Source organism: Malaclemys terrapin, chromosome 13 (genome assembly GCF_027887155.1).
Source record: "Malaclemys terrapin pileata isolate rMalTer1 chromosome 13, rMalTer1.hap1, whole genome shotgun sequence".
Taxonomy (NCBI): domain Eukaryota; kingdom Metazoa; phylum Chordata; order Testudines; family Emydidae; genus Malaclemys; species Malaclemys terrapin.
Window position 1 is genome coordinate 42,997,277 of NC_071517.1, and position 24,696 is coordinate 43,021,972.

Here is a 24,696-nt window from a genome sequence, read left to right on the forward strand (position 1 = left end):
CGCTCCATATAGAAGGCGCGGCCATTTCTGGTCGGGGCAAACCCACTTCCTGCCTTCGAATGTCAACTTCTGGAAGCCGCTGGCTGGCGTCACTTCCGGTGAGGGCGAAGAGCCCTGTGAAACGTCGGCGCAGGGACTTCCGCTCTGTGGCCGGAAACCCGGCACCCCGCCTCCCTCACCTCCGTACAGTTTCCGCTAGGGGCGGCCTTAGCCTCTGTGTCGTCACTTCCGCCCTGGGCCCAGACCGGGGCGGCCCTCGGCTCCTGTGCCCCCACCGGGAGGAGGAGGCGGGCGGAGGTGAGTGCGGGGGGGTTTCTGTGAGACCCACCGTCATTATCCCTCCCCCCAACCGCGGGGAGAGAGACACCCCCCCGTCAGCGGGGACCCGCCCCGCCCCGGAGAGACCCCGCATCCGACTGCCGCTCCCACCCACTGGGGGGGGGAGACACCCCCGGGCCCAGGAGAGGCGCCCCCCCCCTCGCACACACAGACAGCCCCGCCCCTCCCTGGGTTCCAGGAGCGAGAGAGCCCCTCCCCCCATCCCAGGAGAGACCCCTCCCACTGCCTCACATTCATGGGAGATAACCCCCCACCCCACAATCAGGGCAGAGACTCCCCCAGAAACACCCCCCTCCAGCAGGGCAGCAGGCGTCAGCCGAGCACTGGGGGAGTCACGGATTCACTGCTTCCAAAGAAATGATGCCCCCCCGCCCTCCATCGCCAGCTTACCAGTTCCACCTCTGCTCTTTCACACAGCCCCAGAGATCAACTGTAATAATTCATCCCCCACCTCCCTGTCCTTCCCCCACACACTAATTGCCATGCAGAGAAATAGCATCCCTAGGGCAGTCCGTCTCAACCTCTCCAGACCACTGTACCCCTTTCAGGAGTCTGATTTCTCTTGCCTGCTCCCAAGTTACACCTCACTTAACAACGACTTGCTCACAAAATCAGACATGAAAATACGGAAGTGTCACAGCCCCTAGTACTGAAAAATTGTTGACTTTCTTATTTTTACCATAAATCAATTGGACTATAAATATTGTACTTACATTTCAATGTACAGTCTATAGAGCAGTATAAACAAGTCACTGTCTGTATGATATTTTAGTTTGTACTGACCTTGCTAGTGCTTTTTATGTAGCCTGTTGCAAAACTAGGCAAATATTGAGATGAGTTGATGGAAGATCTCTGCATACCCCTAATTGAGAACCACTGCCCTAAGTATTCCTGGTTCTTCTTCCCAATATAGTGAGTCCACCTCGCTAGTTCTTCCCCAGCAACTGCGGAGGCCCCCCAGTCTCCACCACAAGTGCCATGCAGGCCTGCACTCAATTAAACAGAAATCACTTTAAAAAATAAATCTGTTCTGGTAACCCCCACTTAACTCAAATGCCCAGTCAACAGGTAGGAGGGAAGTTCTGTGGTAAAGATTTGTCACTTAGTGTAAACCTTTCTGCCATTAATAGTCTCTTGTGAGGAAAAAAATGGGGTAAATAAGATCAGGATTTCTAAATAAAATTATTTTAATTTACCCCACTAACTCCCTTTGCAGGCTGCCTTCTTCATAAAGAAGCAGTTTTAAGAGTGAGCAGAAACCCAGTTAATTTTGTCCTTCCCTGGTGGCTTCAAAATCTGTGCTGTGGAGGTAGAAAAGCGTATCGTGAATTACACCTTGGATAGGAAGCATAGTCCAATGGGTAGAGCACTGGACTGGGAATCAGAACTCGAGTCTCCTGCTCCTGGCTCTGCCGCTGACTTTGGACAAGTCAGATTCCCTGGCTGTTCCTTCATTTCCACCTCCCATCCTATCTAGTTAGACTATGAACTCTTCAAGTCTGGGACTGACTCTTATGATCTCTTTGAGACCAGGGTCCCTGATCTCTAGGTATTAGCATAATAAATAATAACAAACTTCCCCCTAAGGCCTTAATGTAAGCGGGAAATTGTGAGCACGCAGGGGCCTCTTGTGTAGCGTTTGTACTATGCCACCTTTATTCTTAATAGGCTATCTCCAAGGGAAATAATGTTAGTGAGACTCACTCATAAGTGTAGGGCTGGAAGGGAACTCAAAAAATCATCAAGTCCAGCCCCCTGTGCTGAGGCAGGACCAAGTAAACCTCCTAGACCATCCCTGACAGGGGTTTATCCAACCTGGCCTTAGAAACTTCCAGTCATGGGGACTCCACAACCTCCTTTGGAGGCCTATTCCAGAACTTAACTGCCCTCCGAATTCAGGTTTCTAGTATCTAACCTAAATCTCCCTTGAAGCAGACTAAGTCCATTACTTCTTGTCCTTTCTTCAGTGAACATGGAGAACAATTGATCACATTTATCTTTATAACAGTCCTTAACATTTGAAAACTATTAGCAGGTCCCCCTTCTGTTTTCTCTTCTCAAGACTAAACAGGCTGAGTTTTTTTAACCTCTCCTTATAGGCCAGGTTTTCTGAACCCTTTATTGTTTTCTCTTCCAACTTGTCCACTTCATTCCCAAAGTGTGCCCAGAATTATACACAGTACTCCATCTGAGGCCTCACCAGTGCCGAGTCGAGCAGGACAATCACCTTCCATGTCTTACATGGGACACTCGTATTAATGCAATCCAAAAAGCAATCTCCTGGGCTCTGGGCATTTGGGGATAGCTGTTCCAAGATTCCCACGGTTCACTAGTCAATGTATGGACAAAGAGTTTGATTTCAGTGTCTTTGGGTGGTAACTGAGATCTAGTTCTTGTTGTCAGTTGTTCGCTGCGTGTGTTCTCTCTATGTGCTGTACCGACTCTGGCCAGGTAGACGGCAGAGCAGACCTCCATCGAACTGCCCAAAAAGACCACAGACTCAGGTGCTTGGCCAGGTGTATTGCCGACAAAGCATGGTACTAGCACCCCATAGACTCTACAGGAATACTACTATACGTACACCCATGACAAAGGACCAGCTCAGTCAGTGGCGGGTCTTACCACTGCCCCCTAGGCCGGACAAAGGGTTAAGGTGAGGTACCTCAACTTTTATAGACAGACAAACAATCTGGGATAAGGAACCGGCGTATCACTTTACGTGTTTCATGACATGTTTGTTACCTCCCCTTGTACCTTTCTCCTGATGTTTCAAACAAACATCCCTATTCACCACCCATCTTTGTACTTTATTCCTCATGTTCCAGACAAAACACCCCCTTCCGTCAAACCATCTTGTGCCCAGCTGGGGTGTCCCTGTGCTGGCCTGCTGGAATATGTTTACATATTCAGTGTGTTTTAGCAGTGCCAACCATACCTGTGCCGAGTTTATGTACCGGACAGTGAATTTGCCGGCAAGCATCTGCTTTTTGACAGGGCCTGACTTTTGCTCATAGCATAACTTTTTCTGACTTTGGTTCAGGCCTCAGGTCTTTCACCAGGCCCATGCTTCAGGCTCTGTCTTCCTACTATAGTTCCCCTCCTTTTAGCTTTTTCCGGGGAGGATGTTTACCCACCATCCCAGAAAAGCATAATGCATGAACGTCGGATGACCCAGAGGGCTAAAGGTTGTTACATGTCCACCTTACATTACCATCCACACATTCATGCCCTTTCTGTCCTTTGGCCTGCACATCCCCTTGATTAGATTTTCATTTGCAGTGTCCTTAGTCCCCTGTAGTGGGCCTGGGAATGTTAGGTCTGGGACTTTGGTTAAGGGATATAGTTTTAGGCATTATTACAATGTGTCCCACAGTGCTATGTGTATGAGGAATAAAACAGAAATTTGGAGTAGTGACATCACAAGTGAGGTCTTCGTATATACACCTCTACCCCGATATAACGCTGTCCTCGGGAGCCAAAAAATCTTACCGCATTATAGGTGAAACTGCGTTATATCGAACTTGCTTTGATCCGCCAGAGCACACAACCCCGCCCCCCGGAGCACTGCTTTACCGCGTTATATCCGAATTCGTGTTATATCGGGGTAGAGGTGTACATTTTTTGTAATCAGTTACTATACAGTACTGTTATAGGTTACCCTTCCCCAATGGTGACATCCAGCAGTAAGTTTCACTGGGCAGGAAACAGGAGCGGCTCGCTTTTCTGTACCATTCGTTTGTCCTGAATTATTGTGACTACACACTGGAGTTGTGATATCAACAACGTTCCTGGCATAACAAACCACGGTGCAATGCTCTGTAGGTTTGCCTTGCTGCATGGTACACCAGTAGTTGATGTAAATCCAGTTGTTTCTTGTAAATGCTCTCTTCCAGATAACGTATTTAATGGACAGTAATAAATTTATCAAGTATTGCTGTGTCAGGGATTTAATATTGGAACAAGATTGTATTAAATAACATGTGCATCTGTTAGGAGGAAGCGTCATTGACCCCAAATTATGACTGGTGCTAACAGGGAATTTGTCCATATGACTTGACGTATTTCCAGTTCATTGTTTTTGTTATACACTGAGCACAAAGCTAGTTAGCTGTGAATTACTAATAAGGTTAGGCAATTTTCTCTCTTTTTTTTCTTTTGTGTTCCCTAATGAGTTGGTTATGGAGGTTACTATGTAACTCTCATAAGCAGTATAAATAATTTCTTTACCAATTTGGGTTTTTTTTTTTTCTTGCCTTCATATTGTTTGCTGCCATTAGTTTAATTTTTACTTGTGTTTGCTTAAAAGATTTAGCAACATCATGCACATTATCAGTGGTGTACTGTTTCTTCAGTAGCTAGGCCCTTAATATCATGAATTACAGGTTCAGAAACAGTTTCTGCTGCCTGGTGGTCAAAATAGTTAATGGTTTGTCCTGTTCCAAATTGATCTCCAGAGTCAAACAATCTCGAAATGCAACCCATGATTCCATAGCTTTTGGAGTATCCTATTTTAAGAGATTCCAGACTGCTGAAAAGTCTCTTACCCAACCCTAAAGTCTTGTGCACATTCCTGATAAGATGCTAGTATTATCAATTAACAAAGTATATGGCAATAATACAGTTGCTTTTACACAATAAAACCACAGGCACATGAATTCACTTTTCTCAGAAAGATACAGTTACATGACCATTAGACCTGGTCCACTTTGTTGATTCTAGCTGATTGCCTACTTAATTGTCCATATATGGTAGACTGAGGTGTACTTGACCAGTCTGTTATTTATAAAGCACTTTGTTTTTCTTTCTTGATGCCTGGGGGTTTCTTCACTGTGCATTGATATCTTCTGGAATCTTTGGTCTGTGGGATGCATCCTTAAACAGCTCAAGTTGGGTAACATAGTAAAGATTTGGCTTGTTTGCTTGTACATTTCTCTTGTTTTCAGTAACCCAAATTTAATACACAGATTAACTTCATTTTTTTACACTGTAATAGGGACCAAGTCTTTTATAACACAAGCAATGCTTGTGTTATGTTTTTCCCAATTCTTTAGCACAAATAGACCTGTTTTAGATACTTTTGCTGCTGTTGCATGGACATTCCTTTTTTACTTAATGTGTGCATTACCAATTTTTTCATAATATAATGCTTGACTGCTAAAATGGGTGCTCGCAATCTTCTGTGAGGTGTACGGCTCTCCCCTGCTAAGCACTCTGTTTTAGCAAAAGTTAGTAACAGAATTTTTACCAAGTTTTATAAAGTTAATTTGCTTGCGATCCCAATTCCACCTTTAACTGTTTGAAAGCACAAACTTTACTAACCACTACTTCCCTTTAGTATAATATAAAAGAATAAAAGTATAAAAAGTATAAAAATTAAACCAAAATGAATTTTAAATGCAGGTCTGTGCAGGGTATAAAACTTTCATGATGCTTGGTAATATTTGAGGGAGACAGGTGGAAACTGGTGAAATTGTTTCGTTAGCTTTAATGCTTTGCAACATATCCAGCCGTGGTGTATATTATATTTTTTTGACATTTATGCTATGGCATTCTTATAACTATATTGCAATATTTAATAATGGTGAAAACAGTTTATAAAAACCCAATAAGAAATTGACATTATGTTAAGACTACCTTTACATTAATGTTGAGGTTTCTTCTTACATTTTTTCCTTTGAATATCTATGATTAATAAAAGATAATTCTTTTTGTTTGCAGTTGCATTATTTGTTGGGGCATCAATATATGTACATATATTTAAAACTGAGGCCTTTTTGAGCTTTGCAAAAAAAATTGGTATTATGATGGTTATCCCACCATAATATTAAAATAGTGTGATACCACTTATAATAAAAAAAAGTATCAAATTGACTTTTGTTGCAACAAAATTAAAACAAAACACAGCACAGGACAGCATACGTGACATACAGGACAAACTTACAATTAAAGGTGAATGGTGCCGGAATTGTATTCATAACTATACAAGCTAAGGTGTTAAGAGGGGTAGCTCAATGGTTTGACCATTGGGCTGCTAAACCTAGGGTTGTGAGTTCAATCCTTGAGGGGGCCATTTAGAGAACTGGGGCAAAAATCTGTCAGGGATGGTACTTGGTCCTGCTGTGAAGGCAGGGGACTGGACTCAACCTTTCAAGGTCCCTTCCAGCTCTATGAGATAGGTATATCTCCATTTAATATTAAAGCAATGCATGTTGCAAACAGGTAAACAGAAGTTAAACATCTAAATAAGCAAGTTATATTTTTTAAACTTTTAATAAGAATTGATAAAAATGTATATTTGCCCACTTTGTTAGGCATTTTTCATTACTTTTGTATTTTATTTTAAAAACTCTGCTATATGGAAATAAGGAAAACCCATGTTTCAAATATTAGTCAGTGGTTAGGATTAGAAGCAGAATCTGCATTTCTGTTGCTTGGCAACGATATTTTTAAGAAAGTTAGGAGTAATTCCAGCTGTTGCATTCCTGAAGGGTTAAAATAATTAATTCGCTGGGCTTATTTAGAATACAGTTTTTACCTTGTTTTCTCTTTGTTTTGTTTTCAATTGCTTCCTCCCTTTCAGCAACGGAGGTTTCTGTAATAACTATAACTTTTAAAACAAAGAGAGGGCAGAAGTGAAGAGAGGCAGAGGGAGGGTGGGGGAAGAGCAACCTAGGAAGGGAGGGAGACCTGACCTGAACCAAGAGAGATCAATTAATTCTGTGAGGTCATTTTAAAGTACAGGCAGCAGCAGCAAGTTTAGCAAACAGAGGATATAAAGGAAAACTACCGGGTATGTACAAATATTTGAAAGAGAAGATTACATCATTGGCTGTGAACGAGGAGTGGGGCTCAGTGGAGGGGTTTATCCTGGCTCTGAGAGGAGAATGGGGATCTTTATCTGCTCTTACAAAACCTGAATTTGTTCCCCCAGTGTCTGTTGCTTCTGTCTGCCTGCCAGATGGGCGCCTTTCTCTGCTTCAATGAACCATTTCTGGGCAACTCCATGCGTTAATGCTTCGATTCCAGTTGTTAACCCTCATCCTCTCGGTTTTTCACTTTGAAATTCTTTTGTATCCACTCCCCGGCGATCATGTCGCTTACGGCAGTGGTTTTCAAACTTTTTTTCTGGGGACCCAGTTGAAGAAAATTGTTGATGCCTGCGACCCAACGGAGCTGGGGCAGAGGGTTGGGGTGGGAGTGGTGAGGGCTCCGGGGTGGGACTGGGAAAGGGGGGTTCAGCGTGTGGGAGGGGGCTCTGGGCTGTGGCAGGGGGTCGGGGTGCGGGAGGGGGTCAGGGCTTTGGGCTGGGGGTGCAGGCCCTGGGGTGGGGCCCAGGAGGAGGGGTTTGGGGTGCAGGAAGGGGTTCTAGGTTTGGGGGGGCTCAGGGCTGGGGATTGGGGCACGGGTTTGGGGTGCAGACTCCCAATCAGCGGCGCAGCTGGGGTGCAGAGGTAGGCTTCCCGCCTGTCCTGGCACCGCGAACCGCACTGCGCCCCGGAAGCAGCCAGCAGCAGGTCTGGCTCCTAGGCAGAAGCGCGCCCACAGGCACCACCCCCCTCAGTTACCGGCCAATGGGAGTACGGAGCCGGTGCTCGGGGCAGGGGCAGCGTGTGGAGCCCCGTAGCCTCCTGCCTAGGGGCCGGACCCGCTGCTGGTCACTTCCAGGGCACAGTGCAGTGTCGCAAAAGGTAGGCACTAGCCTGTCTTAGCTCGGCAGCGCTGCCGACAGGACTTTTAATGTCCCGGTTGGCGGTGCTGACCAGAGCAAGGCGACTTGGCGCCTTACATGCCACGACCCAATAGTGGGTCGCAACCCCCGGTTTGAAAAACATTGTTTTAAGGTGCTCTGTTTACCCTACTGTTTTCTCCTGATTTACCAATGCAGTGAACGGATTGTTTGCTACTTTTTCCTCCTGTGCACGCACTTAGGGCTGGTCCACACTAAGCCCCCAGTTCGAACTAAGATACGCAACTTCAGCTACGTGAATAACGTAGCTGAAGTCGAAGTATCTTAGTTCGAACTTAAAGGTACTTACCGCGGGTCCACACGCGGCAGGCAGGCAGGCTCCCCCGTCAACTCCGCCTACTCCTTTCGCGGAGCAGGATTACCGGCATCGACGACGAGCACTTCCGGGATCGATTGATCGCGTCTAGACAAGACGTGATTAATCGATCCCAGAAGATAGATTGCTTGCCGCCGAACCAGCGGGTAAGTATAGAAGTACCCTCAGTCATTCCCAATGTCTTCCATGCGGCACCCGTTCCAATCTTTCCGGGTTTCAGCTTTTAATTTTGCTTGGAGCACCTTTTTCCATTTCTGGCCCAATTCTTCAAGCACTATCTAAGTACCTGAAGCCCGTTGTCGCCCACAAGGTTTATAACGAGGGGATGGCACTTTTCTTGTTTGCAGATTTTCTACAGCTGTTTCCAATTTTCTGTTCTGTTCCTGTGCTTTCCAGCCTGCTCTGTTGCTTTTGTAGCTTCTTTTCACTCTTTTTTGGTTTCTGCTGCTTGCCCCACCGGTTCTGGGGCATGTCGTCTTAACTATTTAACAGCCGTGGTCATATTTTTTCAAGCCTTGGTCTCTGCCATCGCTTTACATATTCCAGGCCACGTTTCCCCACTGTCTTTTTTGAACTCATGTGGATCTCCTTTGCTGGCCACCCAGCGCGTCCATACTTCATATAACTCTGGGGATTGGAAGGGAGGGTGTAGGAAGGCAGAGCGCTCACCGGCACAGTGCCTCCTGCTGATTGGTCTGAGAATTGGCTCTTCCAGCTTCACAGCGCCTTCTGCTGGCCAGTGTCTCCCTTGCTGCCGCCTGCTTCTCCCTTTTCTCCACCACACTTTAGTTCAGGCCCCACATCCCTCCCGACCCGTGGTGCCCCTTTGCTCGGGCACTGCCCCCTGGCAGTACCCCACACTCAGGAGTCCTCCCCTCCCTGGGAACCCCAATCCCCCTAAGCTCACCTTGCCTCAGTGACCAACCACCAGTCTTCATCTAGCCCCTTTTCTCAGGGGCAAACTGTAGTCTGAAATGGCCGCTCATCATTGGCAAGTAGATTTGGACCTGCTGCCTTTTCCTGGTCTGGCCGCCCCGCTGCAGCCTCAGAACCACCACAGGCCCTTTTAGCACGGCCTCAGCCTGGGGACTCGCCTGGCCAGAGCTCCCCAGCTCTGCCTGTCTTTCCCCAGCACGGCTCTATTTGAGATACCCTTCTCTAGCCATCAACCAGGGCCTTCCCACTCCACCACTGCTGTGAGACTTCCCCTGCCTAGCTCCCAGCCCTTTTATCAGGGCCAGCCAGACCCTAATTGGGTGTGGCCACACCTGGGACTGCCAACCCAATCAGCCACCCTCGGCTGCTTTCAGGCTCAGCCCTCTCCAAGGGCTGGCTTTTAACCCTTTCCGAGCCGGAGCGGGGTGATTGCCCCGCTACAGAGGGGATAAGGGGATTCCCTAGCTCGGGGGTTTTCTGCCATGTTAGATTGTGATTCCTACAGAAGGCAGCTCGCCTACTTACCAAATCAGCAGTCGGGGTCACCAGTGTTGTCAGTTGTTGGCTGCGTGTCTGTTCTCGCTGCGTGCTAGGTACTGGCTCTGGCCAGGTAGACGGCACAGCAGACTTCCATTGACCTGCCTGGAAAGACCACAGACTTGGTTTAGTGGCGAAGGCGCTCGGCCAGGTTTATTGCCAACAAAGCAGGGTTCTAGAACTCCATACGCTCTACAGGAACATTACTTCATGTACGCCCGTGACAATGGACCAGCTCATCAGTGGCAGGGCTTTCCACTGCCCCCTGGGCCAGACAAAGGGTTACGGCGAGGTACCTCAACGTCTGAGACAAACAATCTGGGATAAACAACTTAGGTGGTGTTTCATGACATGTTTGTTACCTCCCCTTGTACCTTTCTCCTCCTGCTTCAGACAAAACATCCCTATTCACCACCCATCTTTGTACTTTATTCCTCATGTTCCAGACAAAACACCCCCCTTCATCACTTCTGTCAAACCGTCTTGTGCCAGGCTGTGGTGTCCCTGTGCTGGCCTGCTGGAATGTGTTCATATAGTCAGTGTGTTTTAGCAATGCCAGCGTACTTGTGCCAAGTTTATGTACCGGAACTTGCCGGCAAGCCTCTGCTTTTGGACAGGGCCTGACTTTTGCTCATAGCTTATCTTTTTCTGGCTTTGGTTCAAGCCGCTGGTCTTGCCCCATGCTCAAGCTTCAGGCTCTGTCTTCCTACTACTGTTCTGATACCTTGCAACACGCCAGCCTTCAAACGCTTTGACCAATCCAGTCTGGCAATTCCCGGGCCTCCAGCGCTTTGATTGGTCTGTTGATGTGAAGGGAACCTAAGAAAATTCACTCCACCCTAGGCGATTGTTGGAGAGTGAGGCAATCAAATCCTCTCTTGACAGCTAATTGAGAGCGCCATCCGAGGGGGAACAATCCCACAGGTGCCCAGAGGTGGATGCCAAGTCGGATCAGCCACTGGAGCCCCCCGGAGGGAAGCAGGACGTTAGAATGACGTTCACACAATGATTTTAGTTTGGGAAGAGGGGAGCTGTAGTGGGACTGGACTGAGGGCTTTAAAATGGCGAACGGGGGGACATTCACATTGATGGTCTGGTGGATCTCCATCAAACACTTGGGGTTTCCAGAGGAGCGTAAGGGAGTGAAATTCAGTAGGATTTGGCTACCACCTCGCTTATGCTGTCTTGGAAACCCCAGCCTCAGTATTGAGCCGGTTGGTGGACTCAAAGTAGCTGTGGAGGTCTCACTGTGGTAGGGATGTCAACTTGGTGAGGGAGACTGGCTGGCTCACAGGATACAGGCCCTTTGCCTCTAGGAGACGCCAGCTCTGGTCTGGCCTCACAATGAAAGGACTTGGAGGACTGTTGGCCAAGGCAACAAGGAGTCTGGTGGCACCTTAAAGACTAACAGATTTATTTGGGCATAAGCTTTCGTGGGTAAAAACCTCACTTCTTCAGATGCATAGAGTGAAAGTTACAGATGCAGGCATTATATACTGACACATGGAGAGCAGGGAGTTACTTCGCAAGTGGAGAACCAGTGTTGACAGGGCCAATTCAATCAGGGTGGATGTGGTCCACTCCCAATAATCGATGAGGAGGTGTCCATTCCAGGAGAGGAAAAGCTGCTTCTGTAATGAGCCAGCCACTCCCAGTCCCTATTCAAGCCCAGATTAATGGTGTTAAATTTGCAAATGAATTTTAGTTCTGCTGTTTCTCTTTGAAGTCTGTTTCTGAAGGTTTTTTGTTCAATGATAGTGACTTTTAAATCTGTAATAGAATGACCAGGGAGATTGAAGTGTTCACTTACTGGCTTATGTATGTTATCATTCCTGATGTCCGATTTGTGTCCATTTATTCTTTTGCAGAGGGACTGTCCGGTTTGGCCAATGTACATGGCAGAGGGGCATTGCTGGCACATGATGGCATATATAACATTAGTGGATGTGCAGGTGAATGAGCCCTTGATGGTGTGGCTGATGTGGTTGGGTCCTCTGATGGTGTCGCCAGAGTAGATATGGGGACAGACTAGGCAACGAAGTTTGCTACAGGGATAGGTTCCTGGGTTGGTGTTTCTGTGGTGTGGTGTGTAGTTGCTGGTGAGTATTTGCTTCAGGTTGGGGGATTGTCTGTAAGCAAGGACTGGCCTGCCTCCCAAGGTCTGTGAGAGTGAGGGATCATTTTCCAGGATAGGTTGTAGATCGTGGATAATGCGCTGGAGAGGTTTTAGCTGGGGGCTGTATGTGATGGCCAGTGGTGTTCTGTTATTGTCCTTGTTGGGCCTGTCCTATAGTAGGTGATTTCTGGGTACCCATCTTGCTCTGTCAATTTGTTTCCTCACTTCCCCAGGTGGGTATTATAGTTTTACGAATGCTTGATAAAGATCTTGTAGGTGTTTGTCTCTGTCTGAGGGGTTGGAACAAATTCAGTTGTATCTTGGGGCTTGGCTGTAGACAATGGATCGTGTGATGTGTCTTGGATGGAAGCTGGAGGCCTGTAGGTTCGTATAGCGGTCAGTAGGTTTCCGGTATAGGGCGATGTTTGTGACCATCACTTATTTGCACTGTAGTGTCCAGGAAGTGGATCTCTTGTGTGGATTGGTCCAGGCTGAGGTTGATGGTGGGGTGGAAATTGTTGAAGTCCAGGTGGAATTCTTCAAGGGCCTCCTTTCCGTGGGTCCATATGATGGTTTATTCTTGCTGCCTTCTCTGTTAGCTTCTCTGCTCTTTCTGCTGCTTCTCTCACAGACGCACACAGCTCCTCCCATCCTCTCCACCACTTAACTCACCTAGGAACATGTTATCCCATCATTGGCCACTAGGGGAGGGTCTCTTGTGTCTTCCTCTGAAGCATCTCATGCTCGGTCCGGTTGGAGATGGGATATTGAGATAAAAGACCCCCTGATCCACTTTCCTATGTTCATAAGTAGGTGTCAGTAAAACCCCCAAGATGTTTCTAAAGCAGTCTGGGTATAAATCTCTCTTTTAGGTGGATCAGGTTTGACTTGCTTTGTATCTGTGATAAAATCTGACTAGTTCTCCAGTCTTCCATTGAGACTTCCAGGGTAGACAGGACTTGAATTTCTAATTGTGGGTTGGAAGGCAAGGGGAAGAAATTAGTTTAGCCCTTTCAGGCCTTCACTGTGCATCACAAAGGAGCAACAGTGCCCAACTTTATCTCCTCCTCAACTGGGGGATGGGAGCATCAGCTTCTGCCACTTCTGGGGTGGTGCCTCAGAGCTGATCACGTGTATAACACAGGAGTGCTCCAGGGGCCCTTGACAATCATGTGATGTTTGAGCTCCTTGTAATGGAATTGTTTCCCATACAACATCCATGTTTCCGCACTCTGTGCCCTCAGCTCACCGCTGCCCGGATTGTGGGAGAGGGCGCCGCTTGCCCAGAGCCACAGAGAGATCCACGGAGTGTGTTGGAATCGGCTGCTGGCTTGTCACTGCAGCCTGCTGCGAATGCCCAACCCATTCTTGTGGAGTGAAACCAAAAAGTGAGTAGGATCTTCTCTCTCCTCCCGACTGTTTGGTGAAAGGGCACATGTCCCATTCCACACACATCCTGAGCCAGTCAGTCCCTCTGCCCTGGGGCTGGATCTGAGTCACATCCTAGAGGGGAAAGACCCCATGTCCCATTCAACACACCCCCAAGCCAGTCAGTCCCTCCGTGCGGGGGCCGGATCAGAGCTGGCTCCCCTTGGAGGGGAAAGGCCCCATACCCCATTCCCACACAGTGATTCTCCCTTGTCTCGCAGGTACCATGGCTACCACCAACCCCCTGGAGAACCTGCAGGTGGAGGCCAGCTGCTCCGTCTGCCTGGAGTACCTGAAGGACCCCGTCATCATTGACTGCGGCCACAACTTCTGCCGGGTCTGCATCACCCGCTGGTGGGAGGAGCTGAATCGGGACTTCCCCTGCCCCGTCTGCCGCAAGACCTTCCGCCACCGCACCCTCAAGCCCAACCGGCAGCTGGGCAACATGGTGGAGATCGCCAAGCAGCTGCAGGCCACCAAGCGCAAGGTGCGGGACGAGAGCTTGTGCGGGAAGCACAACGAGGTGCTCAACCTCTTCTGCAAGGAGGACCAGGAGGCCGTCTGCCTGGTGTGCGAGATCTCCCACGACCACCGCTCCCATACCGTGGTGCCCCTGGACGACGCCTCCCTGGAGTACAAGGTGGGAGGCTGCCCAAGCGATGACACCCGGCCCTTTCCCCAGGGCCGGTGCTCTACAGTCCATGAGCTGGAGAAGGTCTCCCGGGGTCCCTCTAGCATCTGTCTTCACTGCAGAGCTAGCCCGGGTTCTAACCCACCCCCCTCATTTGCTTTCACTCACCCTCATCCAATGAGGATGCAGAGCTGGTCGTCCTCCAGTGCCTTCCCACAATGCCGCCTGTGTCCCCAGAAGGACAGACAAGTTCTCCTACAATTCACTGGGAAAGAACCAGCTCAGATTGCCGCAGTGCTGAGATCCAGGGGATATGCCCCCAGAAGTCCTAGTGATGCACACAGGGGAGCACAGCACCAGTGGGATCTAGTGAGTGGGGGCTGGGAGCCAGGACTTCTGGGTTCTGTGCCCAGCTCTGTGAGGAGAGTAGACCCTAGTGGTTAGATGAGGGAGGACTGAGACTGGACTGTCCGTAGGGGACTGGGTTCTCCTCTGGCCTTGACTGTGCCTCCCAGCAGCCGTAAGCCCTTTCCCATGCCATAGTGCCATCCCTGGCCCATCTAAATGCCAGGGAACTGACCGTCTGGTTACTGTTGCTTTGAGCCTGAATCTTGTGGCCGGATCCAGCTTGTTAAATGTTCTTTGTCCTCCCAGGAGAAACTGCAGCAGTGTCTGGAGCCGCTGGAGCGGAAGCTGCAGGACATTGCCCACTGCAAATCCCAGGAGGAGAAGAAACCCGGAGAGCTGAAGGCAGGTGGCAGGGGCTCAGGGGTTTGCTCTGTAACGTGTGGCTGGGTCATCCGTCAGATGCGCTGATCCGGCCATGAGTTGCGGAGCTGGGTTGGGCAGGGTCCCGGCTTGGATGGGAGACCTGCGGGAGGCCTCAGTGGGGGGGCGTTCTCCCCTCGCAGTCAGTGCTGGCTCTCAATGCCCCAGCCTGACACTCGGAGATGGCACTTCCAGCAGCACAGTGCCCCCTAGACATGTCGGAAACCCTGCTTGTGTGAGATGAGTGAAGATCTCCTGTCACTTATCTCAGGAATCAGAGCACTGACCCTGGGGTCCAAATCCCAACTCGGGCGGCTCTGTTCTGCCTCGCTGAGCCTCCTGCAGTCTGGTTTCAGGTGGATACGAGGCTCCCTTTTGCATCCTCCCCCACGCTATCCTGCGGCTTTGCCTTGTGGTGTCACAGCTACCGCGCCCTGCCCCAGAGGTGGCTGCATTTTGACAGCCTGTGGAGCAATCTACATATACGCTCTGCAAAGAGGATAACTGTCTCTGCCCACCTATAGAGAGCCCCCACCCAGGTTCCCACTACACTCAGCTCCTCTCTGTTCAGCTCTGTGGAGACATCCCTCACAACCAACACCATCACCTGGGATCCCCAGGTCTGGGGAACCCCCCCCCCCCATCCTGAAACCCTCTGCTCCCTTCCTCTGTAGCCAGATCTGGGGAGACCCCCTGTTCTGCCTCTCTGTGGCCAGATCTGGGGGAGACCTGTGCTCATCCCTTGCCCCGTGGGGCAGTGCCCATCCTGACTTTCCCCGTGCCTGACTCCAGCTTGGTCCTCCCTTCTCCCTGCCACTGCAGAGAAAGGTGGAGAGCCGTCGGCAGCTGATTGTGAGCGAGTTCGAGGAGCTGCACCAATTCCTGGAGGAGGAGCAGCAGGTGCTGCTCCGGCGGCTGGAGGAGGAGGAGAAGGAGATCCTGCAGAAGCTGAAGGACAACGTGGCCCAGCTGTCGGACCAGCGCCTCTCCCTCAACCAGATCATCACCGAGATCGAGGAGAAGTGCCTGCAGTCGGGCATTGAGATGCTCAAGGTGAGGAGCCCTAAGGGGCATCCTCTTTTCCTGGCCCTTAGGTTGGTACCCAGCGAGACGTGGCTGAATCCCTGGGCAAGCACACGGATTTCCATCCTACCCACAGAGCTTCCTCCAGAGATGCTCAATATGGCACCTCTGTCTGGAGTTTCCAGAGCGGGGGAGTTGAGGGGGCCTCTGTCCTCAAGAGCTTCCTCCCAAGCCACTTCCAACTCTTAAGGGTGGAAGTAGCAGCCAGAATTCCCATCTGATCCCTGAAGCTCCCACCCAGGAGTCTCCCGAGCCCATGGAGGGGCACTGTTGGACATCTCCATGCGGATATGGATGGAGCTCCGGCTCCGTCCAAGGAGGCACCCAGAATTTCCATCCTGTCCCAAGCGTTTCTTCCAGGGCCTATTCTGAGCTTGCTTCTCAGATACCAGGCTGGCTTCCTGGAGAATCCATAACAAGGACATTTAGCCACCTCTGCCTTGGAGCTTCCTGCCAAGGGACCGACCACCTCCTTCAGCCTTGTCTGCCCCTAGCGCAGAGACCGTTCTACTGGCTTGCAAGTGCTCGCACCAGGGTAGCTTATTCCACTTCAACAAAGTGAAATAAGTTAGTCTCCACCTCGTCCCGGTATAACTCTGTCAGTAAAGTCACATACACCCCCAACCAGCCTAGCTATTCTACAAGTGTAGACCAGGCTTTGGCCATCAGGAGGTCCTACTTGGATGGGTCAGCATGACTGTGTTGGGAGGAGGGAGGTTTAGGGACCTCTCTCTCAAGAGCTACTTCCCAACTCCTTGGTCTGCTCTGCTCCTTAGAGGTGCCCCACTGAGGATCTTTGCAGGGCTCCGACTGGAGCTCTGGCCGGATCCAGAGGAGACCTTCGTATCTCCCAGGCTTCCTCAACGTGTTGGGGGAAAACCGGCCCCTGAGATGCCATCATGTGCAGATGTGCAAAGAGTCAAGGCCGTCCGCTGCTGAGCCACGAGCTCTGTGGTTGAGCCACTGCCCATCAAGGAGACTCCCATGCCGGGGGAAGGTCTGGGAGGCCTGTTGCTTGCTGGGGACGTCTCAAACCAGGATGGGCCAGAACGCTGGGGAACTGGCTGTAGGGGGCCAACTCTGGCCGCCTTTTGGAACTGGGCGAGATGGACCCTGATTTGGGGCATCTTCAGCTCTGATGGGCAAAGCATTGGGGGATAGGACGTAGGAGATGATCCTGGAATAGGTGGTGGATGGGCCTTGATGGGGCATCTCTCTGGGAAGAGGCTGTGGGAGACCTGTCCCGCCCTGGGGTTTGGGCAGCCCAGATACTGCCTGACCGATTCCTGGAACCTCCCTTGATCCGCTTCTTTTCTCTCCCTGCAGGACATAAAGAGCACCCTGGAAAGGTAAGGCCTCCATTCCCCGGCCCTCGCCCCGGGAGCTGACGACAGCACCGCCCAACCCCCTGCACTCAAAGGGAAAAGGATCTGAACAGGACAGGGGCCTAGGGGTGGGTCAGAGCTGCAGGAAAAGACAAACAACTGAGCCAGCCCGTGTCTTGGACCAGAATATCAGAGTGGGGTCTAGTAGCTTAGCGCGGGGGGGCTGGGAGCCAGGACTCCTGGGTTCTATCCTGAACTCTGGGAGGGGAGGGAAGTCTAGTGGTTAGAGCAGGGGAAGAGGGACTCAGTCAGGACGCCTAGATTCTGCTGCTGGCTCAGCCCATTGTTTGGCTTCTCTTTGCCTCAGTTTCCCCTGCCTAGCCCTGTGTCTCGGGCACAGGCAGGGTTTGTGAGGCAGGATAAGTGTCTCTGAAATGCTCCGTGTTAACAGCCCTGCCCTTCCTCTCAGAATGCCGAGAAGATAACTCCGTTACAGGCCATGCAGCTCTCGGATACAACAGTGACTGGGGCAGACAGGTACCTTGGATAGGGTAGGCCGGGGCTCTGGCCCCAGGGGCCCCTGTCCTGGGAGCTCAGACCCAGCTGATGTGGTGCTAGCTATGTGTCGCCCCCTTCAGGTGTGAGACGGTGCAGACCATGGAACTGGCCTCGGTCCCCATTGAGCTGGAGAAGAATTTCTGCAGCTTCCCCCGGCAGTACTTTGTCTTGCGCAAGATCATCAAGAGACTGATCGGTGAGTGGGGCTGCTGAGAGTTCTGCCCTGGCTGGGGTCCCCTCCTTCCCTGGCCCTGGGGGGCTGGTCCCTCTCCCACCCTGTTCACCAGAGAACATACAGGGCTTGGAAACCCTGCCGGCTCTGGGTCGGTTTGTAGGAAGGGTGGGGCTGGCACAGAGGGGGTTTGGGAGGGGATGAGCGGGGGTTCAGTTGGGGGTGGCTGGCACGGGGGGGATTCGGGAAGGGGGTGGCAGTGGGGTTGGTGGTTGGGAAGGGGGAGTGGAGAGGTTGGTGGGAAGGGGCGTGGGGCTGGCACGGGGGGGATTCGGGAAGGGCGCGGCAGTGGGGTTGGTGGTTGGGTTTGGGTGAGTGGGGTGTTAATTGGGAAGGGTGTGGCAAGGTGAGTGAGGGGCTCGGTTGGGAGAGGGTGTGGGGCTGGCATGGGGGGATTTGGAAAGGGGTGGCAGTGGGGTTGGGTGAGGAGTGAATGGGGGTTCGGTTTGGAGGGGGGGATTCGGGAAGGGGTGGCAGTGGGGTTGATGGTTGGGTGTGGGGCGACCGCGAGGGCAATATGGGGTGGGGCAAAGGACTGACCGCCCGACCCCTCTCCCCCTCCAGGAGACGTGACCCTGGACCCTGAGACGGCCCACCCCAACCTGGTGCTGTCCGAGGACCGCAAGAGCGTGAAGTTCGTGGACACGCGGTTGCGGGACCTTCCCGACACCCCGCGCCGCTTCACCATCTACCCCTGCGTCCTGGCAACCGAGGGCTTCACCTCGGGCCGCCACTACTGGGAGGTGGAGGTGGGCGACAAGACGCACTGGGCCCTGGGCGTCTGCAAGGACTCGGTGAGCCGCAAGGGCGAACTCATGGCCCTGCCCGAGACGGGCTACTGGCGAGTGCGGCTGTGGAACGGTGACAAGTATGCGGCCACCACCACCCCCTTCACTCCACTGCACGTCCCCATCAAGCCCAAGCGGGTGGGCGTTTTCCTGGACTACGAGGCCGGGCGGGTGTCCTTCTACAACGTGACCGACCGCTCCCACATCTACACCTTCACGGACACCTTCACCGAGAAGATCTGGCCCCTCTTCTACCCGGGCATCCGCGCCGGACGCAAGAACGCCGCCCCCCTCGTCATCCGCACCCCCACGGACTGGGAGTGACGGGGCCTGAGGCCGCTCGCGCCAGCCTCCTTGTAGACGGGCTAGGCAGAAGGCGTGGGTCTGGTTTCTGCTGTTCATCCGCATGCCATGACTGTGATGAGCACCGTGGCTCTTACTGCTCTCCTGGAGACCCTGCCTGTTTGTGGACCGGGAGAGCCGGGGCGGGGCCGGACATGGATTACCGAAGGCCCCATCCCTCCCCACAGACTGGGGTGGGGGACACCTCGCTGGCCATGCCCTGATTTAGTCCAACCCTCATGCATTGGGGTTTGCAGGCCCCTGCCATGCACGCTGGAACCAGCCATGAAGGAACTGCTCCGTTCCATTTCCCCCCTCCGCCGTCCAGCCAGCCTTCCTGGACAGGGAGTGATGGAGGCGGCTAGATCCCGTTTCTGCCCTCCACATGGACCAGGCATGGGGGGATCTCACAGCTCTCTGACACCGCTGCCTTTCCAGGCTGTGTGGGAGGACCCCCACCACCCTCATCTCTCCCCCAATGTGGGCCAGCTCAGCACGGACATCAGACTCCAGTGCAGTCCCAAAGGACAAGACCCTGGGTTCCCTCCTTGGGCGGGTGCTACCTCCCTGCCCCCATCCAGGAGTGGGGGGACCCTGCTGTTCAGGAGAATCTGGACCCAGGGACTAGTAGATTTCCCCCACTAAGTTAAACCCATGGGGATCTCTCTTGAGTGTGTCGATGGTAATAAGTCACTATGGACTGCAACGGGAGAGGAAGAGGAGGGGGGTTTCTGATTAGAATTGGGGGAGACAGGCTGCGAAGGACTATGGGGGTGTCGGCAGTTCATTCTGAGGGCATTGCATAAACGGGGATTCAACAGATTTATGGGGTGGCCCCTCCCTCATAATCACTCTGTTCCCTCCGTGATGTGGCCCTAGCTCCCCCTCCAGAATGGACTCAAGGGGACAGATCCGTGCTTGTCTGGCTGGGTTCTCAGTCCCTGAGTCACTTTAATTCTCGGCTCCTCTCGCACTCGTCTCCTGATTTTGTGGGGTGGGGGGAGGAAGGGCGGAACTGTGTTGTTTCCACCCAGCTCCCGTGAAGATGCATCACATTGGATTGTCCAAGGTGAGTCCTTGGGAGAGGGAGTGGACTCGAGGGAGAGAATCCTTGGCCTTGTACGACCCAAGTTTATTCGCCTTCTGGAGCAGAGCAGGCAGGGTGAGGTCCAGTCGATTAGGTCTGGGGAGTCAGGACTCCTGGTTTCATTCCCAGCTCTGGGAGGGAAGTGATGTGTCTAGTAGAGCGGAGGGGCCGGGAGTCAGGACTCCTGGGTTTTGTGCCCAGCTCTAGGAGGACATACTGGTACCACAGTCAGCCTGATCTGGTGCCGGCAGAGAGGCGGGGTAGCAGACTAGATGGATGAATTGGTACCCAGAAAAGGAGCATGTTGAGCTTTGTTTCTCAGTGTTCCACGTTGCTTGAGGGGGCACGACCTCTCGGTCTCTTGATAGTGGCGTATCTTCTTGGGAAATCACCTGTCACCCTTGTCTAGGCCAGAGGAAATGTTTAGGACTGACCAACTCCTGTCCCTTTGGGCTGAGTCCTCCCCCTCGCTCTGGGGTGAACTCTCTGGGGAAGGCCCGTTACAATTCCTCACCGCCGACTGGGATTTGTTTGTGGCAGGGATGGAAGTCGTTGGACCCACCCGATAATCTGTTCTAACCTGTGTTAAACAGGAGACGCCGATGAGTGAATAGGCTACAGAGGCGGAACTCCCCTCGGCTTCCTCAATGAGAGGGTGAATTTTACCCAGTAGCCTCCACTCCAGGAATGCCGGGAGATCTTGCACGGTTCCCAGCCCCTCCCATTCCACCCCACTGCGGTAGCTTTGAAAATGCATCTCCATGCTTTCTTTGCCCTCTGCAACTCGCTCTTTAATAACCCATCAGGTGCATCCATATCTGTGCTGCTCTGCACCCTATCTATTTTTAACAGTAAATAATTGCGTGTGTGTCTTTTGGAGAAAAGAAAAAGCGAGGAAATAACTTCTGGCCAATGAAGAACTCCATTAAAGCAAGGAAAAGGCTGGGGCACCCAAAAAACTATGTCACCGCGCAGTTACGGTTGGAAATTGACTGTCAAAACTGGCCCTGTCTCTTCTCTCTGAGTTGTATCTGTGGCACATGCGAGGTTTTCATTCTCAAGCAAGCTGGTTTCTTCCCTGACTCGTGTATCGTTTTCAGATGTCAGCTGTGAGATTAGAAGAGCCAATCTTTCAGCCCTGATTGGCTCAAGAAGTGGCCCTGAGGGGAATTAAATAGGACTTTCCACAAGGGGCTGTTTGGATGAGAACGCAGACCTCATGTTCCCTGCCACTGCCGAGTGGTGGCATATTGGTCTCGCGTGATCTCCGTTTTTGGCACTTAACAGTTAAGTCCCCTGAGGATTGAAATGCTTTAGTCTAAAGTTTTTGGACTCAATACAAGGGTAACTGGGTGTGTTGATGTTGCCCGTGTTTACAGGTCGGAAATCTCCTTTGCCTTTCCAGGACTAACTGCATCTCTCGCTCCTTTTCTGAGCTGAGCGCATCCCCACCGGCCCTCAAGCCCTTCCCTTTCCTGGGGTGGGATTCCCCTATTTTCCCACTCTTAGCCCGCTTCCCGGGCTACGGCACCCCAAGTATCAGCTCTGCTTCTCTGGCAGAGCTGTATGGAAGTTGGCCCCCGAGGTTCAGTCTTTTGGGCACCTTGACCTGAAACCAAAGGATTGTGTGTTGTTAACAGTAGGAACAAAGCACAGCAAGAGAGAAACAGATTTTAGAACAGCAACCGGCCTACAGGCGAAACTCTCAGTGGTAGGAGCTTATTTGCGGACAGTAAACACTACGCCCTGGATACCACATGGTGAGCTACTTAAATTATCACAGGCCGCTCCAGATCTGTCCCCCTTTGAGTTTGGGTTCAGCCCTTTGAATAAATGCTGACCCAGGCAAAGGTTTTTGCCACCCAAGGGCTTTTCAGTCCAGCTGACAGCAGCCACATGGGAGCCGACAGCCGGGAGTTGAAGCGAGACAGATTCCGAGTGGAGGCAAGGTGCAGATTTTCCACAGAACGGGCGATTAACTCTTGGAGCCGCTTCCCAAGGGAGGGTGTCTAGCGCTGGGAGTCTTTAGCAAGACTCGGTTAGTGTTTCGAGAACATACGGCCAAGCCTGATCACTATGCAGTGGAATACTCTCGCCTGGGTTATGCAAGAGCTGATGATTATTTGTATTTCAGTAGTAGCTAGTTCCCAACTGGGATCAGGCAGGACCACGTTGTGCTGTGCGCTGTGTGCCCACGTGTAATCAGAGATACTCCTTGCCTTAAAAAGCTTCCAATCTAAACAGTCTGGCTCAGACTCAGGTGAGACTTCCTGAAATGCAGCCACCTCTGGGTAACAGCTGCCCAGCAAATCAGCAAAGGATGTGCTCACCCAGCACTGAGATGCAGCCACCTCTGGGGTGGGGCAGGGCAGCTCTTTAGGAGTGGAGATTTTGCAGGAGCTGGGGCGGAGGGCTCTGATTCAGACTCGCGGCGGATGGGGTAGTATCAAGGATTCATTCATGCCCAGGAGGGGTCAGAGCCTCATTGGGGAGATGCTTTTCTGCCCCAGGCAGAGAGGGGCAGGGCAGCACCTCGAAATGCTCCATATTTGAGTAGCTGTGTGTGAAGGAGGGGTGAGAGGGGCACCGCTTGTAATGCATTAACTAGCTGTGTGTGTAACTAGTGGCCCAGGACAGGGACTGGCTGGCACAGGGCAGGGCAGGATGGGACGCAGAGCCTTTCCCCATTAGTTTGGGTGGGTAGCTGGCTGAGGGGAGGGGAGGGGGGAATGGAACATGGGACCTTTCCCCTCTAGGGGGCATCTGTATCCGACCCTATCTCCGTGCAGGGCGGAAGTGCGTCCCACTTGGTGCACCCATGTGTGTAATGAGCTGGTGGGTCTCAGCAGAGAAGGTGCCTTTATCCCTACCTGCCCTGAACACCCCAGTGCCAGTCACCTCAGCAGGGATGCCAAAGGCTGAATGGGCCCCAGCTCCTCCCTGTCCCCGTAGGGGGATCCCTGCAGGGGTGGTGCTGTGACTCGTCAGCAGGGGGTGTTCTGTGGTGGGGGGCGCACTCCCTGCTCCTGTCCCCATTGGGGGTGGGTACAAAGAAGCCGCCTCTGCTCCCCTGGAATGTGGGGGCAATTGTCTGCACTGCGGTCTGTCCCAGCTGGCCGGGCAAGAACCTGTCTCTGTGGCTTGTATCGTATAATGGCCTGCAATTTGTCATCAATAAACCATCGATTTTCTTAGACTCCTTGGTGTGTACGGCTCTTCCTCATGTGCACTGAGCACCAGCAAGGAGGGAAGTGGGGTCTAAGTGGGTTCGAGGGGGGGCTGGGAGTCAGGACTCCTGGGTTCTGTCACAGGCTCTGGGAGGGCAGTGGGATTTAGTGGTAAGTTCCCTGTAAGCTGCACGGCTGGGTGGCCACTCAGGAGGCTATCAAGTGCTGCGCAGTTCAGGGGTCCCTCCCCCCACTGCCATGTGCTGCTCCCAACCTCTGCCTTGGAGCTGCTCCCGGGAGCCTCCTGCTTGCTGTGCAGAGCGGCGGAGGGGATAAGGGTGCTGATGTCAGGGTGTTCCCCTGCCCTGTACCCCATCTCCACAGAGCAGGGGGACGAGACGCAGGGAGCTTGCTGGCAGCTGAAAGGGCAGCGTACTTAAAGGGGCAACACGCCTCTCTGTCACACACACATACACACTCCGTCTTTCACACTCGCCTCCCAACACATACTTGTGGTGGTAGTGTTGTTACTTCTTGATACGTCTTTCAAAGTGTGTTATTTTAGTTTTTGGTCTGTGCATTTCATAATTTTTATTTCTCTCTTGCGTTTAAATTTAATTCATTGAGTAGTGAGTGCAAATGCCTAACCTCCTGTCCTGGCTGGATTAATTATTCCTATGGTAAGTTTTAAAAATATATATATTGTATCTCTAATGGTGGCGCACATCTGCACATTACCTCGATACGGTGCACATCACAAAATTCATTCCACACATGGATGGAAAAAATGAGAGGAAACGTTGGTCTAGCAGTTAGAGCTAGGGAGTACTGGGAATCAGGATTAATGCTGGTCAGTGAACAGCCTGAAGCCCTAGAGAGAAGACCTCTTGCTCTTGATTCCTGTTTGTGAACAGAAGAGTAGCCCAGAACTACTTGAGAACCCCAGATGGGCCAGGGCTCTGTAGCAGAAGGCACTCTGCTGCCACCTGTTGGTGGCAAAGGGAAACAGCTGGTATAGAGCAAGCCTCATTTGCATTTCAATTAGGGTTAGGGTTGAAATTGGAACAAAAGGTCTGTTTCCATTAAGCTTTCGTGGGGAAGCTAATTCAGATTCATCGTGGAATTTGTGCTCAGAACCAGACAGGAAGAGCCAGCCCCACACCAAGAGAACCAAGTGGTTCGAGTCTGTAGAAGTTTTGATACCATCCTCATCACTGTAGTATCTGAGCGTCTCCCAATAGTGCGTTAAGCCAGGTGTCTACGCATCCATCACGTGGGGTTTGGTCTCTTGTCCTC

General features: G+C 51.8%; 1 protein-coding gene across 1 annotated transcript; it reads left to right on the plus strand.

Annotated features, from left to right (window-relative positions):
• Positions 1-212: 212 nt before the first annotated feature.
• Positions 213-23,429, plus strand: TRIM39 (tripartite motif containing 39). The gene is made up of 8 exons (XM_054047263.1): positions 213-297; positions 13,236-13,379; positions 13,641-14,059; positions 14,705-14,800; positions 15,641-15,871; positions 17,228-17,250; positions 17,865-17,980; positions 18,581-23,429. The coding sequence occupies exons 3-8, from the start codon at positions 13,646-13,648 to the stop codon at positions 19,126-19,128; spliced, it is 1,428 nt and encodes a 475-aa protein (XP_053903238.1). The 5' UTR covers positions 213-297; positions 13,236-13,379; positions 13,641-13,645; the 3' UTR covers positions 19,129-23,429.
• The last annotated feature ends 1,267 nt before the right edge of the window (positions 23,430-24,696 follow it).